The sequence below is a fragment of the Antechinus flavipes genome, chromosome 1, assembly GCF_016432865.1.
Source record: "Antechinus flavipes isolate AdamAnt ecotype Samford, QLD, Australia chromosome 1, AdamAnt_v2, whole genome shotgun sequence".
In the NCBI taxonomy this organism is placed as follows: domain Eukaryota; kingdom Metazoa; phylum Chordata; class Mammalia; order Dasyuromorphia; family Dasyuridae; genus Antechinus; species Antechinus flavipes.
In genome coordinates, this window is record NC_067398.1 from 198,888,376 (window position 1) to 198,900,837 (window position 12,462).

A 12,462-nucleotide genomic window follows, 5' to 3' on the forward strand; every position below is an offset into this window, starting at 1 on the left:
TTTCTTACACTACAGTAACATCCCATCACATCTATTTGCTCTAATTTCTTTAGTTATTCTGAAATGGATAGCTGCTTCATTGGTTTATAGATGTTTTTTATGACAAAAAAGTATTAGAGTAATTTATTACAAGTAAGCTTTGAGGATGCTTAACTCAGTCTCCTACTTAAACATTGGCACTTAGGTTCCCAGGAAGTCAGCTGCTACTTAGTCCTTTTGGTTTCCAGGAGTAGGTAATCCCAAGTGTTGTGGACCATCTTTCTTATGCTATATGTAGCTCATGAATCTCCACTATTGATCTTTCCACTATGATTATCAGTTGATATCACTTGAATAGTCAAGCTTAATTAGGCTTTAGAAAGGCTGTACAGTTGGTATAAAACATTCTCCCTAAAAGTTTGTGATACTCTTTCCTAAAGGAACATACAGAATGAAAAGGAAAGTGGGCTTAAGTTAATAGAGGATGTATGCTAAAGTATTAATTCATAGCTCCTGGAAATTCCTTTGTTGAAGTTGTCAGGATGTTCTCTTTAGATATGGGATAGTTTTTTCTATGCCCTTTTTAGAGACTCAAATCTATTTTCCTTATCCAAGCTATTGTATCATAAACCACCAATAATAAAACTGTTGTCAGCCATTCTTGGTGATACTGCTAGGATGCCAAGGAACAAAAGTCTAAATGCTCAGAAGCTGATGAAAAAAGGAAGAGACAGAGACCAAAGCTGAGGCCTGGTGCTTTTTCTACTTTTCCTACTTTATCCCTAACTCTTAAATCAATTTCTTTTCAAGGATTTAGCTGAAATGTTTTCTCTTTTTTTGTTACCAGGCACTTAAATCTCTGATTCTAAGTAGGTAGATGATTTTACCCAAGTACCAGAAGGCATGATTAATTCCTTCATACAATGTGAACAAAATTCCTATTGCCCTTATCTACGCCATGTTCAAACCTCATCAAAATGTATTCTCAACTGAGAGATATATAAGGTTATAAGCATCTTATCAGTCACCTTAAGTGGAGTAGGTTAATTTTCTAGGCTGACCCTGCCCACTCTTCTAGTAATGAAGATGATTATGATATTTAACATTTATATAGTAATTTAATATTTGCAAAGTATTTTGCACCTTTTCCCTCTTTCATCTCTTTGGAGTATATGCCTCCATTAGTGGTTTCATTAAGTTAAAGGTATACCTGATTTAGCAATTTTTAGATATAGATTTATATTTCTTACTGGGATATTTGTGGTTATACTAATTGTGCATTATTGGGCTTATTTTTCCCCACATTCTTACCAGCCATTATTTTTTTCCATTTTTGTGGTCTTTGACATTCTAATGGTGATAAAGTAAAATTTCAATATTGTTTTAGTTTGCTTTTCTCTAATAATTAGTGACTTTAAACAATTTTTTCCATTGGTTGTTGAAATCTTCATTTTTTTTTTCCTTTGAAAGCTGATTTTACATCCTTTGACCATTTATTTATTGGGGAATGATTGCTAAAATTGTAAATTTAAGTCAGACTTTTATCACAGAACTATACTGTCCAGATATTTTGAATTAACTATTACTCTTTTGGGTTTAACTGCATTGGTTTTGTTTGTGCAAAAACTATTTAATTTTATTTAGACAAAATTATCCATTTTATCTTCTGTAATTCTCTGTTCTTTGTTTGGTCATAAATTCTTTCCATATCCATAGTTGTAAAAAAAAGTATTGCTTCATCTAATTTATTTATGACATTACCTTTTATGTACCCTTTTGGATTTTTTGTGGTATATTGTATACATATTGAACTAAACCTAATTACTATCATATTGTAGTATGATATTCATTAAATAGAGAGTTTTTATTCTGACAGTTTGGGTCTTTGGGTTTATTAAACAATATGATAAATGTTTTTTGGTGGGATCTTACGTTTCATCTTTGCTACTGATCAAATTTCAGTATTTTAAAGCTGTGCCAAATATTTTTTACTGAATATTCCTTTGTAGCAGTTTTTGAGATTTGGTATCTATTTTATACTACCCCCACCCTCATGATTACCCTTGAAATTCTTGGCCTTTCTTTCAGATGAATTTTGTTGTTATTGTTGTTGTTATTATTATTATTTTAATTCTGTTATATAATACTTTGGCCATTTGATACGGTTCTGAATATTAACTCACAATTGTCACTGTTATTATCTTGGTACAACCCAACTATGAGAAATCACATATTTTATAATTGTATTTGTATATATTTATATAGTTTCTGTGCCTTAGAATGGGTACTAATATTTTCACATTCTATATTTACTTTGTAGGAGAGGTAGTATGGTGGCTAGAGTATTGAACCTGGAGGCAGGAAGAATCATTTTCTGAGTTCTGGCCTCAGAAAATACTAGCTGTGTGACTCTGGGCAAGTCACTTAATTTTGGTTGTCTTAGTTCTTTCTCTGTAAAAATGAAGTGGAAAAGAAAATGCCAAATCACTCTAGTTTCTTTGTGAAGGAATCCTCAGATAGGGTCACAAAGCGTCAAACACAGTTGAAATGACTGAGCAACAATAACAAAATATACTCATCCATTTCATTTAACAGTTTAATTAGCATTTAATGAAAACACATATATTTCTCATGGTTGAGAAATCTTATAAAAATTTCTCTTCCCTTATGTAATTTTCAATTATCATGAATTCCCTTTTTTATTTTTGAGAATAATTTGTCTTTCTTCTCTTTTTCCAATTAGGTTAGCTAATGGTTAATCTATGTTATTACTTTTTAAATAGTCATCTCCTAACTTTAGCAATTTTGGATTTAGCTGTGTTCATTGATTTGTTGTTTTCTAATTTGTTTTTAGTGTATGCTTAATTCATTGTTATGTTCTTTATTTATTAGTTGAATGAAGTGCTTTCAGAGATATACATGTTCCCCCTTAGACTGCATCCTGAAGGTTCTTATATTGTCTCATGTCACATTTTCTACTATTTTTATTATTTCATCTATGACCACATTCTTAAAAAAAAAGTTTAATGCCATTTAAATTTCAATTCTTTCTTCAAAAGCCTTTACTATGTTTTTTCCTTATATTGTCAGAAAATAATATATTTAAATTTTTTTCTACATTTGATTATGAAGTTTTTATACCTGATTAATTTTTCTAAAGGTGCCATGTGTAGCTCAGAAAGAAATCTAAGTCTGATAGGACAACATTGAGGTCCTTATAGTTTTGCTTTCAATTTCTCCCCATTATTCTATAAATTTTTGCTTTAAGTACTTAGATTTTATGCCATTTGGCATGTATATATAGATATATGTAAAAATTAATGGCATTATTTCATTGTCTATGATGCCATTTCCTTGTTCCTTTTTTATCGCAGATCACATTTGCTGTCTCTGCTTTTTTAGTTCCTCTGAAACATAATGGATTTTGCTTCAGCCCTTTATTTTGGCTCTAAATGAATTTTTATATTTCAGAATTGTAAACAATATATTGTTATAAGCAGTGTATTGTTATTGTTTTCTATCTTATTTTCCATTTCATGGGAGATTTCAATCCCATTTAAGGACATAATTGCTAATTATGTATTTCTCTTCACCATATTCTTTAAATACATTTTCATCTCCTTACTCCCTTTTGTCTCTTCAAAAAAAAAAATAAAAGATGTTTAAAGAAATGTAATCGCCACTAATGATCTGGAATCAAAGCAATGTGCTTCCTCTCATATGCTTTTCCTTTCTTTCTTTCCTTGGCTAAATCCCGATCACTGGTTCCTCTACCTGCTTTTCTTTTAATACTGCCTTTTAACTAACCCTCTGAAGTTTGTTTTAACTGTAACTATCCTCTTAATCTATTTTTACTTTTAAACCTCACTCCTCCTCCTCTGTTTAGTTTAATGCATTTCTAAAGTCGTGGTTTCAAACCTCTTCCCACACAATGTGGTTCCCATAACTGAAGATAATGAGATGCCTATTGTCCCTACCCCCTTTTTTTCATGCTTCATGCTATAATCTTCATTCCATGCAACTCAATTATATGAAATATTTAAGTTCCTCATCCTTCTTCCTCATTTATTTCCCAGTATTTTCCTTTTTTTCTTTTTCCCATGTCCCTCGGTGGATCCAATAAACAAAACCAAAATACATTCTTTTTTTTTTTTTTTTTTTTGGTATGTTACTCAGTTATTTTTATTATTCTTGAAGACAGTGGGATTATGGGAGAGTTGTCTCCCCCATTAGAAAGTATCTTAGCCCTCTCTAGTTATTTATTTATTTCTTCTTCTTCTTCTTTTTTTTTTTTTTTTAATTGAAGCTTTTTATCTACAAAGCGTATATATGCTTGGGTAATTTTTCAACATTGACCCTTGCACCTTCTGCCCTAGATATCAGGTAGTCCAATACATGTTAAATATATTAAAATATATGTAAAATCCAATATATATATATATACACACATATTTATACAGTTATCTTGCTGCATAAGAAAAGTTGGATCTCGAAAGAAAAAAAAAACCTGAGAAGGAAAACAAAATGCAAGCAAACATCAACAGAATGTGGAAAATGCTATGTTGGGGTCCGCACTCAGTTCCCACAGGCCTCTCTCTGGTTGTATCTGGCTTTCTACCTTTCTAATTATTTAAATGTAATGTACTTATAGGTTTCTCTTAACACATTTGCACCACAAAGTCTCTCCTCAGTTCAAGTGTTTTCATTAAGAAAGTTCAAAAGCTTTTTATCCTCTTAAAAGTATATTTTTACACCTATAGAATTAAACTAATTTTTATCCATGAATTATTCTTATTTGTAAACATTCATCTTGTACCATTTGTAATACTGTATTTCAAGATTTTTTTTTCTTTTATGTTGGTTGCTGCCAAGCCTTGAGATCCTAATTATGATTTTTCTGGTGCTTGAATCTTTTCTGTTTGTCTGCTTGCAGAATTTTTTCTTCTAAGTTAGCAGCTCTAGATTTTGGTTGTGGAATTTTGGGGCTTTTATTTTTAGGGTTTCATTTAGGTTGCTAGGGCATTTCATCTAGTTCTAGTAAATCTAATTTTTTTTAGAATTCCTTTAAAAGTGGGATCTAGACTTCCTCTATCAGTAAGTTGTTCTGACTAGTTGACTTAGTAATGACCATTTTTATTTCTTCCACATGCTCTTGTAGTCCTTGTTGCCAGGCCTTCCTATTTCACCTCTGAAGTTATGCTTTTAGCCATTTGGGAATAACTCTTCTACTCTTAGCTTATAATACTATTTCATGTAAGAAATCTGTTTACTCATTTCTAACGAAGCCCAGGATCTGAGTTGTAGGTTTCTATGCCAAGGTGAGGTGCTGACTTTTTCTGTCCTCCTTGATGGGAAGATAAGGACTTATTTGGATCCGACCTCTATTTCTTGGTTCTTGGTGCTGCCTTTCACCTTTTTTGATGACTCTGTGCTCAGTGTGCCTTCAGGCTTCAGTATTCTAGAATAGAGATCTTGGCTGAATCTCTTGGAATAATCTTTTTTGTTCTTTCCATTGCATTGCATTCCTGCCTATTCTGGATCTTCCTGTGGGGTTTCTCTCTTCTCACCCCAGGCCTCACTGCTGTCAAGTGCTCCTGACCTATGCCTGGCTGCAGGTGTCCAGCTTTATTTGCCTTGTCTAGAGAGGAACTTCTTTTGGAGACTTTTTCCATTGCTTCTGATTTCTGACTATCTCTTGTGTTACACTGGGCCAAATAAAAGAGCTTGTTAATATTTCTTTTGGGATTTTGTAATCATCATTTGATCTGATACCTTTTCATTTTTTTTTAGATCCTTGTTAGAATATAATGTTGAAATATACCCCTTACTCTAATTAGTGGAGAAGTCTTGTTTCTACCTCCACAGTATCTTTCATATTTAATCCCTTCTATTTTCCTATCTATCACTTTAATTCATGCCTTCATAACCTTTTGGTTTTATTATTGAAAAGACTTCCTAATTGGTCTCCTTGCCTCAAATCTTTCTTTATAGTGATGTCCAAATGATTTTCCTTAAATGCATGTCAGACTATGTTACTTCCCTATTCAGTACACTCCAGTGATTGATTATTGCTTATAGGACCAAATATGAACTCTGGCATAACTTTGAAAGATTTTTACAGATTGGATCTAACCTTTCTTACTGTCCTCTTTGTCCTAAACTTCTCCCTCACCCCACAGTGCAGTCAATTTCTTAATTTTGCCTTCTACCTCCGTAATATTTTCTACTTCTGGCCCTCTTTAGTTGGATTGATTATAATCTGCACCATTTCTCCTCTTCACCATTTCCGTGGCTTCCTCAGTATATGTACTCCCTGCCACAAAACTTGTCTCCTCTCCCCAGGTTCATCTTGCACATTGCTGCAAAAGTGATTTTCTACTAGTGTAGTTCTGATCATGTCATTCTTCTTCTCAAGGATCTCCATAAACATCTTTATGATTAGGCCGAACTTATCTTTCAGCTTTATTGCACATGATTCCTTTTCCCACAAGCTGGAGCTCAACTTAACTGGCTTTCTTGATGCTTCTCACATATGACATATTATTTTCCATCTCAGTTTTTGCTCTCCCTGTCCTTCACAGTTGAAATGCTATCTTTTCTCATCTCTGTTTTAGAATCTTCTCTCTTCAAAACTCAGGTCAGGGACTTTTTGCATGAATCCTTTTCTAATCCGCCCTTTCTTTCCAGACACCTTATTTATTAACTTTGCAATCATTTTCTTCTTTATTTATAACTATGTATGTTGTTGTCACCCCCATTAATGTAAGATCTTTGAGCATAACATTGTTTATTTCTTTGTACTTGTATCTACAGTTGTCTGTGTGTCTATCTGAATTAGACTCCTTTATAAAGTTTAAAACTGCCATTTTAACTTGAAGTTAGAGTGACAGTTTTTCAAAAATGAGAAAACTTAAGGTCAGATTGTTAAAGTCATAGATAAAATTTCTTTAAGGCTTAAGAGATTTGTAGTCTTTACAATTGTTGCAGTTGTTTAAAATGTTACATAATTCTTGTGTAACAAGACTAGAGGTCTTCCATTTGTGGTCATTAATGTTTCATTTTAATCATCAGAGATTTTAAAATTAATCTTTCTAATTTATATAAAGTAGATTGTTTAATTAGGGTATAGGACCAAAAGGCCCTTACTTTTCAACTCTTTCTCCTTTATTTTATTTGTCTCATTAGTTAAGAAACCTTTCCAGTTTGGATTTACGTCACATCACTGAACTGGATAATGAAACTGTGATGGAAATAGTCAAGAGGTGCAAAAATCTTAGCTCCCTCAATCTCTGCCTGAACTGGATCATTAATGACAGGTAACCATTTTAACATCTTAAAAACAGTTTATTGTAGAAAACATAGTTTATTGAACATCCATTGTGTTGTATTAATTTGTTATATGTTGAAAAGATTACAATATTTAAAAATTATTTGCAGAGTATTGTATTGTCCACATCTGCCCACATTGTGTGGAAATAAAAATAACTTGAATTTTTGATTCAAGATAAGCTGAAGGTTGGTTGTTTGCTGCAAGTTCTGTGTTCTTAGAGCTTGAGTAAGCTGACTTTGCTATAGATTTGTTATGAAGAAACTGATAAAGTGATTCAGAAAAAGTGATACAAATAGTTGTGTGTATTATGCTTCTTCAAGTGGTTTTTCTTTTGTTCTTTCTATAACTGTATATTTTTTTTTAAATAAATGAAAAGGCAATGGTATGATTTTGGAAAGTGTGTGAAGTGGAGAAAATTTCCCAAAAAATGATACAACAGCAGAGCAGTTTAAGGAAATAAGTCTGACTCAAGTATACTTTTCACCTGGGGAAAAACAAACAAATTTTTGCTTATGAATTTAAAGATTTTCTTCTGTCCTACCTAATATTAAAAAAATTCTAAAGAAAATAATTTTTTTAATCTTTTCCTCTCAAAAATGATAAAATGCTATCAAGTTAAAATTAACACATTTAAATGGAAAAGTGACATTGTTTTCTCTTGATCCTAATTTAAATGTCAGAAAACTCAGGAGGCTGACTGCTCCTTAAAAACAAGATCTTTCTTGATTTTACTTCTTAAATTAACTGTATAAATAAAATAGAGATTATATTTTTGTTTGGTTGTGATACATTCAGATTTTATTTCTCTATCTAACTAAACTGTTAGGTGAATGTAGGTGAGAGGCAGCATTATTTTGTTAATAGCCAGTTTTTAAGGAATATTTTTAAGAGAACCAGAATTTAAGGAAAGCCTTGACTTCAGGTCTTCAAGTCTTACCTTTGACTTTAAATCATAGCACATTAGCTACTCAACCATAATCAACTGTAGTTGACTTTTTTAAGTGCTTTAGGATGCTTTCTAAAAGTTATTTACAAGTTACTTGCTCTATATTATTAAAAGGAAATTCCATACCACAAATTCAGGTCTGGACCAAAAAAAAAAAAATTCAAAACAAAATTTGATGTATTGTTTGAGTTGTCTCATGCCTTATTTAAATACTAAACATTTTAGTGTAGCAGGTAAAATATAGCAATTTCAATAATTTGAATCTGAGATTCCTAAGCAAGATTATTTTAATACAGGATTAAATAAAAAATACAAATATTATAAGTATTGTGCTTTATGATGACATTTAAAAATGGTAGGCATGTACTAAAATTTATTAAAGAAAAGTAACATTTTAATAGTGATTTGATATGTTGTTCTACAATAATGAATGACTTTTTCATCTATGTTTTTTAATATATTTAAGTGTTCTTGTGTGTTGTAATCACAGATTGGTTGTAAGAGTTGCTGAGATCTTAGGTTACTATTAAATAATAAGTATTTTAGGGAGCTAAAATTATATATTAAATTGCTGATGTAGTCATAGCTGGCTAATTGACAAATAAAATAGTATCTAGACCTCACTCTGACTTTTATTTCTACCTTGGCCTAACTCATATCACTTGATGTTATTTTAATGGTTTTTCCTACTTAATTATAATGGCTTTTTGTTGATCAGAAATTTTTGTGCTATAGGGATTTATTTTCAGGTGCTAAAGTGAGTTTGTCTTAATGTTTTTAGTGGAGAAGTTTTGAATTAATTGAGAAAATATGCATTTTAATGAATTTGAATCACACAGGTTTAAAAGCAGTCTCGTTTAGGTTTAATTACACTACTTATTATGTGTTCTGTAAAAGAACTTTGAAACAATAAAACCCACTTCTTAGTATCATTTAGATTATTTGTTTCATTGTTCTTGTTATATTGTATAACTAGGTTAAGTAAAATTTTAATTATATTGGCATAAATCTGGGACATTTCATCAGGCTTAATTATAATTTTAGCACTTAACTCAGATTTGTTGGTAACCTTTTTTATAGAGGGCATAGAATATGAATATATTGAACCTGTCAATTGCTATTTTCTCTTTTTTGTTTAAAGTAATAATTCATAAATCAATAATAATTAATAGCTCCTACTATTTCCATAGAATATTATTCTTTGGGTAATATTTTGAAATAAATTTCTGTTGCCTGAGAACTTAAAATCTTATCTTGGAAATAATAAATAGCAGTATTAGACTGTTAACTAAGTTTTGTACTTTGTGATCTGCCCTCACAGTAGTGTAATAATTATTAATGTTGTTGTGGAAAACATTGGTAGATCACTTAATGCTAAAGTCAAAGAAGGCTTTCTGAATAAAATAAATTTATCTTTGAAGAATATATAGGACTTAATTCAACAACAAAGAGGATGGGTCCATCCTGAAAAAAGGCAGAGGGAAAGTAATTGGGGGTAATATAGGAAAGGAACAAAGATTATTAGAAGGAAAAAGGAATAAATGGCTTGGGGTTAGATTTCTACATGTTGTCTTGTTTAGGCATTTATAAGCAAATGTTTTTTTAGAATAAATGTCAGTGTTAGCTCAAAAGAAGAATTTTCCCTTTTTTATTGGAAAGTCTTGGGAAAAAAGCACAACATAGTATATATCACAAAATGTCTATATATACAAGACTAGTGTGCTGAATACTGAACATTATAATTAGTACTGTGCATGGACTGTGAATCAAACTTTATTCTTTGAGATGATTTTTTTGTTTTTGACCTGGAATTTGAGTGTAGGAATGTTTCTTTCTTTTTCTTTTTTCCTTATGTCCATAAAGCTTATTTAATGTAATGCTTGCCACATTGAATTCTGTTAATAAAATCTTACTGATTGATTGATAGGAACTCCCAGTGAGAAACTTCCTCTGCTCATGCATATGTTCAACTCTTTACAACCTATCAGTTTATAGAGTTGCTCTGGGCACTGACAAGTTTGGCCAGAGTTATAATAGAGTCAGAGGTAGGATTTTTTAACTCAATGTCATTCTGATTCCAAGTCTCATCTTCTATTTGAAACTACTTCTTATATATGAGAGATGCTCTCCTATATAAAAGAAAAACTTGGTTTTTAATTTCTCTGTGTTTATTTCTCTACAAAATGAGAATTATAATGCCTTAGTGTTATTCTATGTTAGAAATCTGATTATTGCAATAATATCTGATCTTTAAACCTGATTATATATAATGAGGAATTTGTGGTTTATATAGAATATTTGTCATATCTTTCTGATTTTAAGTTTTGGAGTTATGTATGAAAAAGAAAAAAAATTGCTTTTATACATATTTATATATCTAGCGATTAAAAACAGTTAATTAGTTTCCACTTACAGTGATGTTGCAAAGAGTCATGTTAATTATAATCCATTTTAAATGAAATGTTCACCTTTTATTAGAGTTGTTGCTGCCTGTAAACACTGGTACTCTCTTTGAATTTCATATCTTAACATTTTCACAATTACCATTTCCACATACTTACATTTGTGAGGTATAGGATATTGCTTAAACAGATCACTAACCCTCAATTATAAAATTATTCCTGATTGAAAAATTCTTTATTTCTGCTCCTTCTCCGTCATTTGTTATAAACTTGTCGTTTATCATTTCTTCTTGAAAAAGAAATTATCTTGATATGAAACAATCTTTATTTTATTTTTTTAGTTGTCAGTATATGGGATGAGTGATACCTTGGCATTGTGGGTAGAGCTTTCCTCAGAATCAGAAAGCTCTTGGTTTAAGTCATGTTTTTGACATGTACTATGTGGACGAATACAAGCAAGTCATTGTAACTTCTAAATGCCTTTGGCAACTCTCCAAGACTTGGAAGTTACAGAATAGCCGCTCATCTGCATTGGTTGAGAAAGTACTGTTAGTGACATTATAGGTTTGAATATAAAAAGACAGATCATAGGTAATATCAGAATAGCCTAGATTTAGGACTCAAGATGTGTTAAAGGTTATCAGTCTAACCCCCTACATTTAACAGATGAAGATATTGAAGGCCAGTAATGTAAAAACAGTGGGTTTTTAAAAAATTTTTTTTTTCCAAAATCTTACAGGTAATGTAAATCAGAAAAGGCATCGGTAATCATCTAACTTCAGAGCTCTTACTTTTTTCATTCTGCCATAATGTGTGCCTTTGGTTCTATCACAGTTTTTGTCTTTTATTATTATTTTTTAATTACAGGTTTTGAATCTGCATTTTTGACAGATATTACATTAATATTTTAAAAGAACCTTTAGACATTTTCAGCCCCTTAGTTGATTTCACTGTAACTGAGACATGATGTTCTTTATCTTCCTTTTTGTTTTCTTTTTTTTTTGCTTAGAGAGTTAAACAGCAAAGGCATTTTATGTATTCAGAGATATAGTCTAGTCACTTGACATTTACCATGACTCTGAACACAAAATCTATGTCTTTGGTTTGTGAGATGTTGACTACTTCTAAATTAAACAGCTGGTTGTTATATATCTTCTCCATTATCTAATCCGTGTATTGTTGAAATCTTTCTATTTGGTTCTGGTAAAAAAAAAATGCTCCCCATATAAAGGTGGGTCACCAAGAAATCTGAAAGCACTGTCTCTTGTGGTTGTGAATGAAATTTTAAAGGTGGTTAGTGTATCTTCATACATTTATGATTTTCTTTGGTTCCTTTCAGAAAGGAAAAAATACTTTCATAATAAATCTTAGCCAAAGCTGTTGTTTACTTTTTATGTGTAGGGAGTATATTTTTCTATTTTAAATTTGCTTTCAAATAGGCTGATTATTTTATCCTCTTAAATATTTTAAATTACCTGTGACCTTTTTTCAGTCTTCAGTTTGTAGGAGTCATTGTCAGATGTAGGAATGTTCCTTTAATTGACAATTGCCACTGCTTATGTGGAAATTAGTCCAAAGAGTGACCTTACAAGAAAAATGAAGTTTTCTATTCTTTATATGCTCATAATCTAAGTTTGCCTTGTTGTTTAAATTACAGATCAAGAATGGTAAGGAATTTCAAAAGGCAATTAGTCCAAGCCTCTCATTTTATAGATGAGATAACTGAGATCCAAGAATTGAATGAAGTAACTTTACCAGGACAAATCAATCAAAAAACAAGTATGGTTTGTGCCCCTGCTATATGT

The 12,462-nt window shown here is 31.1% G+C and overlaps 1 protein-coding gene across 2 annotated transcripts in view; it reads left to right on the top strand.

The window, feature by feature from the left end:
* Positions 1-12,462, top strand: part of FBXL17 (F-box and leucine rich repeat protein 17) — a 511,980-nt gene that overhangs the window by 157,582 nt on the left and 341,936 nt on the right. For both annotated transcript variants that reach the window (XM_051994853.1, XM_051994863.1), the window contains one exon: positions 7,165-7,295. In XM_051994853.1, the coding sequence (XP_051850813.1) occupies positions 7,165-7,295 (131 nt within the window). The remainder of the gene's footprint in view (positions 1-7,164; positions 7,296-12,462) is intronic.